Raw genomic sequence first — 19,729 nt, forward strand, 5'->3', positions numbered from 1 at the left:
AGGTCACATGTTGTGACTGCAACATTCCCCAATCACTTGAGTGTCCGGGATTGCAACATTCCCCCCATTGCCAGGCCCGCCAGAGTTAAGGGGACAGAGCGACGGTGACATTCTCAATTGCGGTGACCATGGATGGCATTCTGGTGACAGCCACAATGACCAGATACCACTACAAAACACTAGCACCCTTCTTTTCACTATACACTCATTCCTGCAATGTCTTAGGCTTACATCCAAATGTCTAATACTTAATAAGGGCCAGTGAATTCCTCCACATCCACCTGCCTGGAGCTCCCTTACCTTACTTATGCAGCATTCAATTTCTTAATTTTTCACCAGCTAATGCCAGAGACAACACTCTTCAGCAGCTCTTCTCTGATTCAAATACTCTTAATCCAAGGTTGATGAATTAATTACATCAATTAAATACATCAACTTACATGATACTGCCACAAATTTGCAACAAATTTTCCCCACGGATACAATAGACAGTAAAGTATTTAGTCCAAAGACATCTAATTGTTAAACAGCAAGCTAATCATATATGAAATCTTCTGTTTAATAAGCAGACAGACAGACTCCAGAGTGGCGCAGCAGTCTAAGGCACTGCATCGCAGTGCTAGAGGCATCACTACAGACCCTGGATTGATTCCGGGCTGTATCACAACAGGCCATGATCGGGAGTCCCATAGGGTGGGGCACAATTTGCCCAGTGTCGTTCGGGTTAGGGGAGGATGTGGCCACGGTAGGCCGTCATTGTAAATAAGAATTTGTTCTTAACTGACTTGCCTAGTTAAATAAAAAAACAGACACAAAGGCAATAGGAAAATAGCCAGAGGCTGTCATCATTAAAACAACAAAAGGCAATCAATTAGTGCTCATCTTCAGTGCGTTGTCAAAAAAAGAGAGACTACATTAAATACAGATTCGAGAATTGCCAAGTTTATTTCCCATTTTCCATGTATAAAATATACATATTTATAGGAATGGGGGTACAGTAGGCATTATAAAAAGCAAAATATTTTCTCATATTTGCAGTTCATTGTACGCAATCAAGAGTTGATACTTCTATCAACGACCTGCCGAAGTCTTGCCTGGAGTCAGTAAATTATGAATTATTGTTGCGGAGGATGGTATTTCCTACTCCATTTAGTGAGACAAGACATGTTTTGAGAAACATTAAGAACTTGATTCTTATCAGAACTACTAAAGCTTGGAATATAAGATATGTTAAAACTTCAATTGAAAGTTTAAAACTTTCCCAGATTCAAAATATGTGAGAACGAGGCTCAATTAAGAACTGCAGAATTATTTTATAGAGGAAAACAAAGTTCATATGGATGAACAAATCTATTATAGCGTTACAGCCAACTGTTCTGATTTGAAAAACACACACAAAATGTAAATTCACTCATCCAAATACACATTCCACATGGTAGTCACCATTGATGTACTTGACGTAAGACTATTACGATGGTCTATGTGATCAGTCTACATACTTTACAACTAGTTTGGACTGTCTCACCTCAACCCCCCTTCCTTCCACCCCCAACCTGCGCACCCTTCCTCCCCCTTCTCCCTTTAGGTGTCGTCTACTCAAAGAGCTTGATTGCAGAGAGCAGTGTTGCTGGTCACACACACCAGGGGTGCACTCGCCCGGGGGCGGGACAACAAAAACTAGCTTCTCCAACCCGGACCGGCTCCAAACGTTTGAGAAGATGATCTGAAGAAAAAAACAAACAATGAACACAGAAACAAAACAAAAAAAACTAAATTCTGCTTGGAAAGTTAGCTACCTTATTATAGTTTGGACTTTTCCCCCTAGGCCCTGCCTTGCCCTGACTGATGATTATGAGGAATACTACTGCTGTCTGATAGTACTGTGAGGGATGTACATACTGTATACACAGGGACATACAACATATATGAGGAGGGAGTCCTGGAGGGCACACGATACATATCAAAACATAGCACACTAAAAAGGGAAGATGAAGGCGTAAATGGATGGGTGGAACAGAGAAGGAGAGAGGGTTGAGATAGGTGGGCGAGGGGGAGAACTGAGGGAGGTGGAGAGAAGTAGGAATGGGACTAGAAGGAGGAAGAGTGATGAGAGGCACTTGAGATATGTCCAGGTGGTTAGAGTCATACTAGGATGCAGCTACATGAAGAGTGGCGTCAGTTTCTATGGGACAGAGGGGGGAATTAAATTAATTTTACTTAAGAACTACATATAGCTGCCGTTATGTACTGTAAATTCTGTCTACATGAACACACTGCCTCATGAAAATGTATTCAGAATGACATCAAGACTTATTAAAATAAAAACACAATGCTTGCTTGTGTCAGAGTATTAATATAAACCATGTTTCTTTAAGCATATACATTCTAGTTGCATCGAATGAAACTAAAACATACACAGAGGACCCACCTGAGAGCATTTGGCAGCATTTTGCTCTCATCAACAATTATAAAATGGGTACGATGAGGGGATGAGGAAGAAGAGAGGAGCGAGTGAGAAGGAGAATTAGGAAGAAGGGGGGGATGAGGGGGGGAGCAAGGTCAGAAATGGGGGTGTTAAAGGAGGGACGAGGAAGAGAAAGCAAGCAATAGAAGACAAGAACAGAGAGAAGAGGATGGAGAGGGTGAAGCGGAACAGAGGGAGACAGAGGAGCTTATCTAACAGCGTGTGAATGACTGAGCTGGGCCGTGTTGCCACACTCTCCTGAGCACTTCAGATCGCATTCCACTGCAATGCACCCTGGGGGATACACAAGGGCCATGTGACACAGCAGCACAATGAGAGGAGGCATGGGAGAGTGGGAGGAGGAAAAGGAGGGCAGAGACAAAAGGAGAGGGAGGAAGCAGGAGGGGAAAGAGAAAGAGGGAGGGAGGAGGCAGGAGGGGAAGAGGGAGGAAGGGAGAGAGTGAGAAGCAGGAAGGGAGAGAGAGGGGGAGGGAGAGAGAGAGCGGGAGAGAGGAGGCAGGATGGGAGAGAGGGCAGAGATAAAGGAGGGATGAGGCAGGAGATAAAGAAAGGAGGGAGAAAGGGAAGAGGTAGGGGGAAAAGGAGAGCAAAGAGGGGGAAGCGGCTCGAGTAGGCGAGTGTCTGGGGTGAGGCCTCGAGGGTGAGGAGATCAGTGGTGTTAGAGATGAGAATGGTGAGGGTTGAATAAGGTACAGGAAAGACAAAGGGGGGAAGGAGGGATGATATATTAGGGAATCTTGTTATGAATTCGTGCTGCCCATCAGATTCTTATAAGTGGGCTGTGGTCACACTTTTCCTTCACACGCTACTGCCAGAGACACAAGCGAGTGCGTATAGGGAGGGTTCAAACACTCAACATACAAATATATACACTCAAGCAAAGACACTCATGAACACAACAAATGTGAACAGACACCAAACACCCATCCACACACACACAAAGATGAGTGATACTTACTGATTCGATCCAAAACCGCCAGCAGACCCAAAGCCTGCAACAAAAGAATAGACACAGAAAAACAAAACACACTTAATTTAGATCAAACTCTTTTTGCCCCAGGGGCACTGAAAAATAGTTAGATTTCCTTGTTGTCAAAATGTGCAATTTTGGGGGGTATTTTCAGTGCTCTGACTGTCTAGCTTTCATTTTAGTGATTATTAGCCAGCTGGACACAGTCAAGAAACTGTATGAATGTAGGTTCAGTATCATTTCTACAGTTTCAATTTGGTTTTAGTCATTTTACATTTTATTGAGTTGCCTGCCACCCCCGATTTGTTTAACACCCTCGATCTAGATAGAATTATCAGTAGAGACTATTTAAAATGACTCTGTAAAATGTTGACTGAATAACACCGAGAGAAACCTGGGTGAGTTACTACTACTTCCAGAGCCAGTCAACCACTTGGGTGCCAACACAAACCATCATAATGTGATTGCTTATCTAGTTCCTCTAGACCTAACAGGATTTGAAATAGGCCCTAATCTATGAATTTCACATGATTGGGAATACATATACGCATCTGTTGGTCACAGATACAGTACCAGTCAAAGGTTTAGACACACCTACTCATTCAATGATTTATATTTTTATATATTTTCCACATTGTAGAATAATAGTGAAGACATCAAAACTATGAAATAACACATATGTACTCACCAAAAAACAAATCAAAATATATTTTACATTTTTCAAAGCAGCCACCCTTTGCCTTGACAGCATTGCACACTCTTGGCATTCACTCAACCAGCTTCATGAGGAAGTCACCAAGAATGCATTTCAATTAACAGGTGTACCTTGTTAAAAGTTAATTTGTGGAATTTCTTTCCTTCTTAATGCGTTTGAGCCATTAAGCCGTTGTGACAAGGTAGGGGTGGTATACAGAAGATAGCACTATTCGGTAAAATACCATGTCCATATTATGGCAACAACAGCTCAAATAAGCAAAGAGAAACGACCGTTCATCATTCTGTTAAGACATGAAGGTCATTCCATTCGGAACATTTCAAGAACTTTGAAAGTTTCTTCAAGTGCGGTCACAAAAACCATCAAGCGCTATGATGAAACTGCCTCTCATGAGGACCGCCACAGGAAAGGAAGACCCAGAGTTACCTCTGCTGCAGAGGACAAGTTCATTAGAGTTACCAGCCTCAGAAATTGCTGCCCAAATAAATGCTTCACAGAGTTCAAGTAACAGACACATCTCAACATCAACTGTTCAGAGGAGACTGCGTGAATCAGGCCTTCATGGTCGAATTGCTGCAAAGATACCACTAAAGGACATCAATAAGAAGTAGAGACTTGCTTGGGCCAAGAAACACGAGGAATGGACATTAGACCGGTGGAAATCTGTCCTTTGGTCTGATGAGTCCAACTGAGATTTTTGGTTCCAACCGCTGTTTTTTTATGAGACGCAGAGTAGGTGAACGGATGATCTCCGCATGTGTAGTTCCCACGTGAAGCATGGAGGAGGAAGTGTGATGGTATGGGGGTGCTTTGTTGGTGACACGGTCTGTGATTGATTTAGAATTCAAAAGGTACACTTAACCAGCATGGCTACCACAGTGTTCTGCAGCAATACCATCCCATCTGGTTAAATCTGAGTGGGACTATAATTTGTTTTTCAACAGGACAATGACCCAAAACACACCTCCAGGCTGTGTAAGGGCTATTTGATTAAGAAGGAGAGTGATGGTAGTGCCGCTGGTACTCTATCTTACACAAAAATGGGCCTCATAACAGGCCTCAGGATCTCATCACGGTACCTCTGCATTTAAATTGCAACCGATAAAATGCAATTGTGTTCGTTGTCCGTAGATTATGCCTGCCCATGCGATAACTCCACCATGGGGCATTCTGTTCACAACATTGACATCAGCAAACCGCTCACCCACACAAAACTATACACGTGGTCCGCGGTTGTGAGGCCGGTTGGATGTACTGACAAATTCTCTAAAACAACGTTGGAGGCGGCTTATGGTAGAGAATTCTCTGGAAACAGTTCTCGTGGACATTCCTGCAGTCAGCATTCCAAATGCACGCTCCCTCAAAACGTGAGACATCTGTGCACATTTTAGAGTGGCCTTTTATTGCCCCTGCACCTGTGTAATGATTATGCTGTTTAATCATCTTCTTGAACATTTCTGGCTCATGAAACATGGGACCAACATTTTACATGTTGCATTTAAATTTTCATTCAGTGTAAGATGCTGAAAGAGTTCTTTCCACCCTCCTCTTCCCATCTTGAGAAAACTGCCATATACAAACAAAAAATATAACTTGCATGGCGGCATGTGACCGCAGTAGGAATGTGCGTTAATAGGAAGCCACTTGTGGGATTCCACCATCCCCACGGCTAGCCTAGCCTAGAATGAACCTAGTGCTGCATCTTGTGGCCCTGTTGTACTGCACAGCAGACAGAGTGCTGGGGATAGCATTAGCCACTAGGCTAAATGACTGCTATTTAAAACAAGCTTAGGAGGGGGCGGCAGGTAGCCTAGTGGTTAAGAGCGTTGGGCCAGTAACCGAAAGGTTGCTGGATCAAATCCCCGAGCTGACAAAGTAAAGATCTGTCGTTCTGCCCCAAGGCAGTTAACCCACTGTTCCCCGGTAGGCCGTCATTGTAAATAAGAATTTGTTCTAAACTGACTTGCCTAGATAAATAAAGGTTACATTAAAAAACAGTGGCTTTACTTCAGGGGAATAGGGGAAGGGACTAACTGGCAAAGCTTCAAACGAGGACCTTGTTAGCGTGGCTGGGGGAGTGGGGAGGAGACTGCAGGGGCAGAAATGACTAAACTGGGGGTTGGACTCCTTTCATACAGTTTAGTCACAAGAATAGGGAGGGAAGAGACATGGTCAATTAAGGCTTGGGGTGCATCTGGATAATCTGGAGCAGCGTTCCCATGCAATGAACTGAACGGGTGAGATATTACTACTCACCTCCTCCTCCCTGCTGTCCGAACCCAGAGAAGCCACTGGGCTGAGGAGCTCCGAACCCTGACCCCTGCTGCTGCTGGGCCAGGTTACCAAATGATGGGGCACTCTGGTTGGCCAGAGCACCAAATGACAGTGTGCTTTGTTGAGTGGAAGCAAAGCTGTGAAGGAAGAGAAATGCACATAAAAGATTAAAAACATTAAAAGACTGAATATTCAATATTACAGTCTAACAATAGCCTAATAAACATTTCATGGAAATGTGTTGAATAACCATTGCTACATTTGATTTCTTACGTTATTGAGGCACTGGTCCGTTTACATCAACTTTATAATTAATACTCTATGTCAGTCCTGAGACCATACAGTCAGAGGACGAATTACTCTGCTCTGTGCTCCTTAACTCCCTCTCCCTCCAGTCTGTAGACTGTTTAGTACAGCTAGTCTAGCACACTACCCCAGTCACTCTACTCTGTTCCCATTACCATTCTAACCCAGAGAGGAGAGGTAACCTAAAATATGCAGAGGAACAGCCTTGCCTGAAATAATATCAGAGCCCATTACATCAAAGCATATTGCAATAAGCCTTGATTTAAATGACAATGGAATAAGTCGCTAATGCTCCCACGGCTCTTCCCCTACTGATCTGGGATCTGTGTGTGGAAGCTACGACACAGTCAGGGAGCAGGGTTTGTTTGATGTTTTATTGAGTTTAAATGTAGTAGAACAGTGTGAGGGGAAGTTACTTCTGACAGAGGCTTCAGGTGCCCTGAGCGAGACAGACAAGACCAGTGCCAGTCACACAACCAAACCAGGATTATTTGACTAGAGTCATCAAACATCAGCAGAGAGATGAGGGGATGAGGACGAGTAAAGGAGAGACATACTATACTATGTGCATATGTAATAAGTGTGTTTCAGTAGTCAGAGGCGACGGAGAGTGAGGGGAAGAGGAAAAATAGACAGACGAATAAAGACATGAAAGAAGAGAGCGAGAATATAGAGGGATAGTGAGAGAGGGGTAGAGAATAGTCCGGGCTGTCCAGCCAGCTCAGTTGCTCTGCTGGTTTTAATCTTGGAGGCAGCATGGGTAGACCCCCTGACAAAAATAAAGGCTGACCTCTGACCCTAATACAGGAGACAATCTTTTTCTGCTCAGCCCGCCCACCTCTACCGCCCTTGGGTCAATCGCCTCATCACTAGGTACGGCAAACTGCTAAATTGAGGAGCCAATTTAAAAAGATAGGGAGGGTGACATTTACTGGTTGTAGGGAGTCATGAAATACTGTATCATCGAAACTATCTTTCAAGAAATATTTGCAGGGGTTTGGAAAACAAAACCAGGACCGGCATTCGTAAACAACTTTATCAATATTTCTCATTGTAAACAAGACGACGGGGTGATAACAAGTGAGAGACGGCAAAAATAATTACCTCACGAGTCCTGACATAATAACACATTTAAAAAATAATAATAAGTGTGACTGAATGGAGGAAGGGAATGAATGAAAACACCAAGCCACTTGGCCTGCTGCCATCTGACAGCCCAATAGGATGAAACCCTGACAACTTAAATAGAGAAAGGAGTGAGAGAATGGGAGAAGAATAAGAAAAACAGAGAGATGAGTTCACGCACGGCAAGGCTAGCTCCCATCTCCCTGCAGCCAACAGGACCCGAGGCAGAGGGTGTAAAGCGTGTGTGTGTGTGTAGAGTGTGTGGTAGAGAATTGAGGGGTGGGGGTTTAGTTGGCAATTCCCTCTAGAAGACCTGTGCCTAATACAACAACCCCAGGGGGAGAGAGAGAGGGAGGCTAGAGAGAAGGGGGAAACTAGCCCATCTTAATCTGCTGGCATTATGACCTCAGAGTGGGATTATCTGGAATAATCTAGCTCTACATGCCTCTGTGGTTTGGGGCTTGGCAGAGGTGCCCAATGCCTCAGCAGGCCTGCACATGCCAGGGGGCTGCTCCAGGGGGAGAGGGAGCTGAGCGGGAGGGGATGAAGGAATAATCCCATTTTCTCCCATAATTGTACAATGAGGGTTGAGGTCAAATTCAGAGCAAAGGTTGACTCTGCAAGAGGTCTGGGTGGTGATAGCTGACTGATTTCCATCCCCTGATGTATAGTGATAAACAAATACCAGAAATACTTAAATACTTGTTGTAAATGCAGTAAGTAAATATTCAATACTCATCTACTGTGGACTTTTCTAAATGAAATGTCAAGCTCATTAACGTGTGCCAGTGTAGCCGAGCAGGGATTAGGGTATTATGCCCCAAGTTGAGAAAGGAGGTTGGGGGTTAGCAAGGTATTATTTACTTATCAGGGAGTGTTGGTGACAAAATCCATGTGTTAATATGAAAACAGTGGCTAGGAGGTGTCAGCGTGCTCTCAGTTGGAATGGCTAAAGCCCCTCGTCCCTATATTGCTTTCCTTTAATTTGTCAACCTTAATCATATTTTTTTTTTATTTAACCTTTATTTAACTAGGGAAGTCAGTTAATAAGAACAAATTCATATTTACAATGATGGCCTAGGAACAGTGGGTTAACTGCCTTGTTCAGGGGCAGAATGAGAGATTTTTACCTTGTTAGCTCAGGGATTCGAACTAGCAACCTTTCGGTTACTGGCCAACTCTCTAACCCCTAGGCTACCTGCCGCCCCTAGGCTACCTGCCGCCCTTAGGCTACCTGCCGCCCTTAGGCTACCTGCCGCCCTTAGGCTACCTGCCGCCCTTAGGCTACCTGCCGCCCTTAGGCTACCTGCCGCCCCTAGGCTACCTGCCGCCCCTAGGTTACCTGCCGCCCATAGGCTACCTGCCGCCCATAGGCTACCTGCCGCCCATAGGCTACCTGCCGCCCCTATACATAATATACATAAGAAAATCAAGACTAACCAATATACAGCAATAAACGCATAAAAACTTTGCAAGAAATTCTACAGCCTTTATGGTCAGTATTATCAAGAATGTTGAGATCTTCTACACTGTCATTTTAGAACAATACATCTCACTCTGCATATCCAATAAATGTCTAAGAGGGGTGTCTCTCTTACCCGAATCCTCCCACGTTGGCGGCTGCCGTGCCCTCTCCAAACACCTTGTTGGCTGAGGAGCCCATGGGACTGCTGAAGGACGGGGCCGAGCCAAATGCTGCTGACCCCCCAAACGCTGGGGAGCCCCCGAAAGCAGGGGGGCTACCGAACACAGGGGCGCTCCCAAAACCACCTGAAGGGGTACAGATAGAGGGGTGTGAGGAAGAGTAAGTTGGCTGACTTTGATTTGATAACAATACATGAGCGGGACGGTTACATGAATAAAGCTGACACGTATATATGAGCAATATTCTTGAATTCGTTGAGATGGGCGGGCAGGACAGAATGTCTCAGGGGACACTTACCACAGTCTAATACTAACCATACATAAGTAAATACTTCAAAAATAGAAGCAAACACAGGCAATGTTTATATTCTTCCTCAACTTTGATGCATGTGTATGTCACACCTGCTGTTGCCCTGAAACGAACAGCCCCAACATGATTAATAAAGTTTTTATTGTATTATTGCCTGCTCTACAACACCTCCATTTCTGTTCAGGGACAACAGCTTTCTCACTCATGGACAACACACACACACACACACACACACACACACACACACACACACACACACACACACACACACACACACACACACACACACACACACACACACACACACACACACACACACACACACACACACACACACACACACACACACACACACACACACACACACCATTGTGGCTATGAGGGCTTGATGGAAATCAATTTCCAACCACACACTCTTTGGGATGAAAAGAGAGTCATAAACAGAGGGGATCACTGAAATGACAGCCTGGCTACAAGCACGGCCCAGTGAATAATTGATTGGGTTAATGTAATGGGATTACATTCCTTGGACCCTGGCCAGTGATAGTAGCTATAGAAGTGACAGCAGTACCAAAAATACAGGTTCCGTATTAATAAAGCGTCTCAGAGTAAGAGTGCTAATCTATGATCAGGTAATGACTAAGAGGGATGACCTGATCCTTGATCAGCACTCCTATTCTTAGATGCTTTGTGAAAATGACCAGAAGAGTTTAGGGGTAGATGCTACCACTATATAGCTAGCTGAGTAAAATGCCAAGACAAAACTAGTGGTGCTAACATTTGGGGAACGCTATGACTCTAATTTCTAAGATATGCTATATTATTTGCTAAATTGAGGAAATATATCTGCGTTGACTAAATTCTTCAGCCAAGTAGACACCAAGACTGTTCATTAGCTCGGAAAGATGCTACATTGTGGAATGTAGCCTAACCATGATCCACTAGTGTTGTACTGGCAGAGAGAGAGAGAGATCATGTGACTGTAGCTGTAACTCAGATGATAAAGGAGTACAGAGTGAGTCTCTCCTTGGGGAGCAAGCAGTGGCGGCAGCTGAGGTTGCAGGGAGTGGATCTGCTGCTGCCACAGGGCCAAAGAGGAAGTGATGAGTGTGTGGAGTGTTCATCCACAACCACCTGTCTTTCTCTCTGACCCTCACACATCACAGAGCAGCCCGCCGCATCAACACCCCGAGGCGGACAGGACAACATCAGAGACGGAGCCAAGAATGTAAATGGCTGTTACTATTACAGTCAAAGAGACTAGAGGGGATAGTGATGGGGAATGCATTCAGAGGGTAGAAGGTATTGTAAAGAGACCGCGGTTAAGAGACCAGGGTTATTTGTAACATTGTTGGATAACACTTTTGAACATATACAGTACATCACCATGGGCAAAAAAGTCTGGAGTTGACAGAGCTGGGTGACTTGTCACTTGTTTTGGGGTGAGGGTGTAGCCTACTTGTTTGTTTGGTGGGGGTGGAGAAGGAGCCGAACCCCTGAGCGGCCACGCTCCCCCCTCCCGTGCTGAAGGTTCCACTGGCAGTCTGCTCCCCCCCCCCGAATGTTGACGCTGGGGAGCCAAAGCCAAAGGTTTTGGCCCCACTGTTCCCAAACAGGGTAGTTCCTCCTGTAGGACAAACAGAGGTTAACAGTGGATTTATAGCAGTGCTAAACTGAAATAGGTGCCTGTACTCATTTTGAGTGCTGGGACTGTTCATATTTAGGTGCAATAGTTTTGAGCTAATATTCTATAAGGAGGTGCAGGAACTCAAGCAGCAGAACATTTGAAGGGCCGGTACTCAGTTCCAGTTAAATATAAGTTAAGTCAACAGCCTTAGTGTTTCCAATAGATAGAGAGGAAAACAAGAGTTTCTACACAAAAGTAAACCAACCATGTGTTTCCCATAAGTTAAAATGAACCCAAAAGATTTCTAGACAGAACGCCACTAAGCTAAGCATCCAGTTTAAGAAATGCTATGGGAAACAATTGACAGCTTCACAGAGCTCTCTTTCCTGCCCATGATTCCTCACTCGGACACATCCATTTCAAAATCCTAATCATGCGAGGAAAATCAGCCGCCTAACTTCTTTCTCTTTCTCTCCATCCATCTCCCTCCAAGCTCATTAGATGTTCATCTCTAGAACGATGTGGTGGAATATTGTTTGGGGGTGTCATGAGAACAACACACTTTCCGGTTGACCCAGGTCTCCCTCTGTCTTTTGATCTTCACAGTGCAGTGCGTCTCACTTTTAAATGGCTGGGAAGTCGGCCTCTTCATCTGACCTGGGATCAGCTGCAACCTCACAGCCCACTGGTCACTTTCTGTTCCGACTGCACTGGCAGATGTGGCCCCCATGTCAACGCTGCCAATGTTTCAATTCTCATGTAAATCTTTCCTCTCTTTTTGATAGAGATACACTGGAGAGATGTTTAAAAGCCTAATTTCCGATCGTTAAATTCTAGTTTTCGAATGAAGGTTTCCTGCTCATGTTCATTTCACACATCTTTTCCAAGTCCCAGACATCATATATCAAATCAGCATAGAGTCCAGACTCTTTTCTAGGAGCCATTTTCATACTTTTTTTGCACAATGCTTTCACCATAATGGTAATACTGAGCATGGAAAGTACTTGTGTGTAAATGACACGCAACACTGAAATCTTGTTTGAGATGCAATTTAGCACTTCACGCTTCAACAATTTGCAACATAGTAACTTGAAAGCAAACAACGTGAGAGAAAATAAAATAAATCACCTTTCAAATCAAAATGGATTCTCCTGTGGCTGGGTGGTTACATAGACAAGTTACCTGACTACCAGATAAAGGGGGTCACTTTTCATCATAGAGACAAGGAGGGAGGAAATGGATATGTGGCTAAATGGTATTAGGTGTGTGTGGAAGACATTGGGATGGACACTTGATGTATTACGCAGCATGGCACAACGCCTACTGTCAGTTAAGAGCTACTCAAGGAAAATAGTCATTTGCAGTGCTCTTCCTAAAGGTGATTGTGTCCAAGAAACAATGGAATTGAGGAATTTGACTAAAAGCTAATGGTCTGCATGCAGCAAAGACATGGGTGAAAATGTGGGTTAGAATATGTTCAGGGAAAATGTAATAAAAAGCAATACGAGTGCCATTGCATGACTTATCTCATAAGAATCAAAGCCATGGGCAAACAAGCGATATACTATCACATAGTCCCTATGAAATGGGCCATACATATTCACATAGTCATAATCAGAATACTGCACCATTTCAATTCAGAACAAAAGAGGGCATAGGAGGACAGAATGGGGGTGGCTCAAGTGGATATTTCTACTCATCAAACCTACATGTACAGTACCACAGTGAAATATAGCTTGGAAGAAAAGCAGACTAATGATTTCATTAACATTGTTTAACACAAATGAATCACGTACCACCTCAAGGTCTCAAAATGTTGAGAAAATATTAACATATTTGCATTCATCTACAGAACAAACATGGATGATTCGATGCAGTTTATGTGCATTAGAGGAATAAGAAAACAAGAGATACAAACCTATTTGCTATGGAAAACTATGCCAGTCTGTTGAGCAGTAACATATGACCGGGAGCTATAGAGGATGGTTGTGTTGTGTTGACTCATGTTGTGTCATAGAAAGGACAGCACAGATACATACGCTGTCAGTGCCTCCAGCAGCAACAGGCTAAATCACTGCTCTGCTTATGAGATTAAGACTCGCAGCATAATGCTGGAGAAAATCAATTTACGTGAGGCTGTGTTTAGAAACAAAAAATATGATTATATTCGCTACCTCCCCCCACATGAAAACATCGGTCTTGATAACATTAATGCAAAAGTATTGGAGCTATGAATTTATTGCAGTGGACTTTGTCATCCTTTTTCAAGAGGGATGTCAATCAAAGGGTTCCCCCCTGCTGATGATAACTGCACCCGTCAGACTTAAAATTGAACAGGAAGTTTAAATCTAAGATCAGTCATCCTTTCTGCTACAACCCTTCTCCCACCTGTCTGGTTGGGCTGTCCGAAGCCCCCGGTGGCAGCGGCAGTGCCGAAAGGGTTCTTGTTGGCGGCGTCCTCACTGGGTTTGCCCCCCAGGCCACTGAAGAAGCCTCCCCCTGCCTGCTGGGAGGCTGCAGCCGGGGCAGAGCCAGATCCAAACAGACCCCCACCGCTGGATGGCTGCTGCTGGGTAGGATAGGGGAGTGGTGCACAGCCACGGTCACAATGATCAGTGTTTGTTATGCAGTAATAAGTACATATGAGCCTCCCTGATGAGTTCTCTCCATGATTCTTACCCAAATGCAATAATACATCTCATGTGTATGTGAGTGGTGCGGCGTGTGCACATTTGAAGAGGGGCATTTGGGAGTCTTTCCCTGAAGTGTTACATATCAAAATGGTAGGATGGTTGTCTATTTTGTACACACTATCAAATGTGAATGTTACCTGTCCAAAGACACTCCCAGTACTGGACTGTTGACCGAACACTGAGGTAGTGGAGGAGTTTCCGAAAGCTGGGAGGGAAGAGGACAGAAAATAATAAGTAGCACATAAAATACATTAAGCAGGCTCTGTACAATACAACCATGCAAACTATCACAATTTGTCCTTTAGACGTACAGTCATTTAAGGTTAGCGATGATGACAGTGGTAGGATGTCAGGACTGTGTGTGTGTGTGTGTGTGTGTGTGTGTGTGTGTGTGTGTGTGTGTGTGTGTGTGTGTGTGTACGCTGATAGTGCAGTCGTTTTATGGATGGCCTCGTTCCAGCAGCATTAGACTATGGCGACAGAACTATTTTCTTTGCAGGTTATAGATGACTGAGGGGGGAAGACAGTGGAGCAGAAAAAGACAAATCCCCACATTTATCTCTGACACAATGCCACCATGTACACTGGATATGTATGCAGTGTGATTAGCCCTCTGACAAACTCTAGATGGATGTGTACATGCTGTGTGTGTGGCAGAGCGTAAGCTGTGTGTGTGTGTGGGTGTGCCTGCGCGTGTGAGAAAGAAAGGCATACTGGCTGGTGGATAGGTGGATATCTTCCACCAGTCAACTCCACATTTCCCTTTTATTCCACTTCCATTTTGCCTGGGCCTCTGCTCGTTTTCCCTTTAAATTGGTGGCTTTTAGAAAGCGCGCTGAACGACTGTCTATTAAATCCCTCATGCCGAGAGTCAACTCCCCTATAATAAATCAGGCGGAACATGAAATGTTATTCTCTCAGAGTATGGGGGACAGGTCTACAAATTAATGCTGGGACTGCCTTTAGTCTGGAACTGGGACTTGGCAATGACTCATTCATTCATGACACCCACCGTATCATTTACTGTGGCTTGAATTAGTCCATGTGGTGACTTTGTTTGTGAACAAGTTTAGGGCGTAGATGAAATGCTTCTGACTGTGTATGCTAATTTTCTATAAAAGAAACAGTAGGGCTGACTCCATTTAGTCGACTGGTCGATTGTTTAGTTGATAGGCTGTTGGTCGATCGATCGAGAATATTTTAGTTACATTTTTGTTGTTACAACTGCGCATTGCACATGTCTTGACTGACGCCTGTCTGAGTGGACTAATCCATTGTGGAGAACGTGGGGATGGCACACCAGTATCACCAGCAGTACATGTACTGTTAATTCCCATCATTTATCATCTACAATGTTTGTTTGGTTACAGTAATTTCTGTTAATGCATTCAATATAGGCGCTCAATATTACAATATTTTACAGTTCTCATTGTCGGAGTGGACACGTTGTTTGCAGAGTGCACAACCTAGGTTAGTTACACTTGTGAGAAACAGGTTTTGGTTTATTTCATTCCATTTACGAGTTGTCCATTTATTCATTGTGTTTCGTATGGAGGGCTCCTGTCAATGTTGAGTAAGGACACGTACCTGATTACACAGAAGTAGGCCGTGGCTACCTGGCCTGGGGGCAAACATAGGCTTATAATTGTGCCCATTTGGGGATCTGATAGTATTTCTGATTTAACTCACCACCACTACTGAGCTTTGGAGCATCTAAGGAATTTTTTCTTCACCGCAAACGGCAAGTAAACTCAGTCTGTTTTTACATCCATTGAGAATGCCAATAGTTCCTCAATGTAGCCTATTTCAAAAATCTTTCCAGCTCTCTCCCATTCGAAAAAGTGGGGGGAAAATGTCATGCTCCGAACCGGTGGAAACGTCTTAAAATAGCCATACCTGATTACTTATCCCTTAAACAAATAGACTACAGCTGTGTCTGTCTGAAGCTCACTGGCCCGGGAAACTGAGGGTCCTTAATATTTTATACAATGTTGCAAGTTTGTTAGTGCAAGCTTCAGGCTGGACCAAGTTGATAGTTGATACAATTTTTGAAGGTCCTTGCAGACAAGCCATGATTAGCCAATGTAATTATTTTTTTTAAATCAGGATATTTTCTACCTGCAGGCTGCAATGTTTTTATTTGTCAGCTTCAGATAGGCAAATTTTTTACATAGTTGGCAATAGAAGATACTTTTAGATTTGTATAATTTTCATTTAGATATCATTTTTATTAATCACATGACAACTATTTTGAGATACGAAGACTTTATTATGAAATAAATGTAACTGTTCCACAAGAATGTGCATATGAAAATCCTAACTGGCACACAGATTGGTAGAAATGGTAAGATAAATTGGCACTCCAAATGGAAAAAGGTTACCGACCACTGGTTGTAGCCTATTTACCGGCAACTTCTTGAGCGTAGTGGCAGACTCTGCGAAGGCTAGCAGCAGAGGGAGGAGATGATTCGGGAACATATTTTTTTCTTTTGGTTAGGCTATCTTGATCTCTGGCTCCCTCAAGACATTTGTGTGTTAAGTATTTAATCACAGTGGGCTTAAAGCATCAGACAAGCTCAGTAGCCTACATATTTAGTTGATTTTATCAAATCACATAAGGTGTGTTTATATATGGTGTGTCTATATCCCCCCCCCGGGACAGCCCTAAGGAACAGTCAACATTAATGTTTATTAACGAATACATTCACAAATGTTCCTGTGCAGTTTGCGGACGAGGACGTGCAACAAAATCAAATGTAACAGCAGCCCTTTTGCTAGTTCACATAGCTATGCTGACAATATACTGCCTGAAATAACTAGCCAGCCGTGAAGGGGACAGAAATAATACATGGGAATGCATAACACATATCCAGACGCAATAGGAATTCTAGGGCCATTTATAGTGTAACACCTGTTGCTGTCCTGGCGTTGCTAGCTAGTTGGCTATTGTAGCTATAAGACTGGCTGCTGTCACCTCAGACCTGCACAAAGACATTTAGTAACAAACATGACCCTGGCTATTAACACTCCCTTAGATACCCCTAACTGCCCTCTCTACCAAACTGCTAATAGAGTTAAGAGAAATCACCCCTAGGCTTACAGAGCAAACCCAAAGTCTCTCCGATTTCTTCCATGTCTATGATGTAAAATGGAGCTTTCTTATTAGACAAGTTCAGGCAGTCCCTCCTCTGTTTCAATACAGATTTAATGTAGTCTGGTCTTTGGTTATACCATCTTAATCCAGCTCTGTTAAGAGCGACATCGACCAGGCGTGCTCTGATGCAGGGTAAGTAGGCCTAATTCATGTTTAACCTGCTGTGGGGCTCCGCGGATAAATGACGGGCCAAGGGCTGCTCTCCTCACATATTGCCAATCTAATACAGTAAAGACAGACAAAGGCACCGACAGTGGTACAGACCATGCGCACCAGTGAGCTCAATTAACCCCCATCACAACCTCCTCCGTTACAGATAACTAGTTCAGATTTCCTGTTCACCTCATTACTTTGACAGCGTAACTAACCCTGCTTCCACATTCAATTCTTTGTGTAATTAAAATGAAAAAGTAACCCAAACGTGGCTTTGAAGTGTAAGCCTATCTCCACTATTAGTACATGCATATGGCCAGACAGACACATTGTCACTATGATATAACAGAAAGCCTATCTGGGTGGGAACACAGAGCCCTAGGACTTTCAGAACCGAGACATTGCTTCAGTAACTGCGGAGTTGTTGTGACACACACAGACAGGTCAACTGTCTTCCCGCGGCCCAGCACCTCTTAGCACGGGTGGGAATTCAGAGAATCCCTGGGAAGAGGGCAACTCCCGGCTCAACATCACTTCACCACCCAAATCATTTTTTAACGTGGTGCCATAATAATGGCTTAATTAAAGTGGAACTGGCAGTGTTTTAACTACTTTGCAATTATGAAACAGAATCGTGACAATACCAGTAGCGCGAACATTTTAAACAGTAACTCTCGGTTCTTTAAAAACCTGCAGTATGTACATTTTGTCTATATTTTGGAAAATAAATAAATGTGATTCTGGATATAAACAATGTTTGTTTCCAAAATTAGGGCTGTTTTCTAAAGAAGTTAAATTTGCATTGTTTTTGTTTTCCTTGTCACGATACTAACGACTATCGAAATACTGGTATCATCCCGGCAATAAGTAGAGTGTTTACCTTATACTTGGGTTTACAGGGTCAAGGTAGAGCTTACCCCTAGAAGTAAAGATCAGGGATCAGCTAACCACCATCCTCAACCCTAACCAGATCGGTAACAGGTGAAACAAAACTGACCACCCTATACCAGTGGTCAATGCCAACCTCCTCCAGCATAGTGGTTTAGAGAGGCCTATGACCCATGGAGGAGTATGGTCTGCCAGCCAATACCAGCAGATCCTAACAGGCCCTGATGGATGGATGGGATTGGACTGGATAAGACCATCAGAGAGTAGTGGCCTTCTCTCTAAGCTCCATTATCCTAATGGCGTGATAAATACCCATCCTAATGATGCTGCTCAGTCCCACAGAGGGAAAACAACTACATTCATTTAAGCACTTTGGCAGCAGCTCTGACTGGATGAGTAACTGAGGTAACTGCCTTTATCAGGATGCCCCATTGCTTCGTTCCCTAGATACTGCGCCTTCGGAAAGTATTCAGACACCTTGACTTTTTCCATATTATGTGACATTACAGCCTTATTCTAAAATGGCAATAAAAATTCCTCAAATCAATCAAAAATACAGCATAATGACAAAGCGAAAACAGGTTATTAGAAATGTTTGCATATTTATTAAAAATAAACAGAAATACCTTATTTACACAAGTATTTCAGCCTTTGCTATGACACTCGAAATTGAGCTCAGGTGCATCCTGTTTCCATGGATCATCCTTGAGATGTTTCTACAACTTGGAGTCCACCTCTGGTAAATCTATTGATTGAACATGATCTGGAAAGGCACACACACCTGTCTATATAAGGTCCCACAGTTGACAGTGCATGTCCATGAGGTTGAATAAATTGTCCGTAGAGACAGGATTGTGTCGATGCACAGATCTGAGGAAGGGTACCAAAATCATTACTGCAGGATTGAAGGTTCCCAATAACACAGTGGCCTCCATCATTTTTAAATGGAAGATGATTGGAACCACCAAGACTCTTCCTAGAGCTGGCCGCACAGCCAAACGGAGCAATCGGGGGAGAAGGGCCTTGGTCAGGGAGGTGACCAAGAACCTGATGGCCACTCTGACAGAGCTCAAAACTCTGTGTCCTTCCAGAAGGACAACCATCTCTGCAGCACTCCACCAATCAGGCCTTTATGGTAGTGGCCAGACGGAAGCCACTCCTCAGTAAAAGGCACATGACAGCCCGCTTGGAGTTTGCCAAAAAGGGACTTATATCACACAGCCAAGACCATGCAGGAGTGGCTTCGGAACAAGACTCTGAATGTCCTCGAGTGGCCCAGCCAGACCCCGGACTTGAACCCAATCTAACATCTCTGGAGAGACCTGAAAATAGCTGTGCAGCGACGCTCCCCATGCAACATGACAGCGCTTGAGATGATCTGCAGA

General features: G+C 43.9%; 1 protein-coding gene across 1 annotated transcript in view; it reads right to left on the minus strand.

Moving 5' to 3' along the window:
• Window positions 1-920: 920 nt before the first annotated feature.
• The window catches only part of LOC118384861 (nuclear pore complex protein Nup214-like), a 54,422-nt gene continuing 35,613 nt past the window's right edge, over window positions 921-19,729 (minus strand). Inside the window, 7 exon segments of the mRNA XM_052521163.1 lie at window positions 921-1,723; window positions 3,444-3,477; window positions 6,427-6,581; window positions 9,474-9,645; window positions 11,289-11,456; window positions 13,845-14,025; window positions 14,287-14,354. Of these exon segments, the coding sequence (XP_052377123.1) occupies window positions 1,678-1,723; window positions 3,444-3,477; window positions 6,427-6,581; window positions 9,474-9,645; window positions 11,289-11,456; window positions 13,845-14,025; window positions 14,287-14,354 (824 nt within the window). The 3' untranslated portion in view covers window positions 921-1,677.

This window comes from Oncorhynchus keta, chromosome 6 (genome assembly GCF_023373465.1).
Source record: "Oncorhynchus keta strain PuntledgeMale-10-30-2019 chromosome 6, Oket_V2, whole genome shotgun sequence".
In the NCBI taxonomy this organism is placed as follows: Eukaryota; Metazoa; Chordata; class Actinopteri; order Salmoniformes; family Salmonidae; genus Oncorhynchus; species Oncorhynchus keta.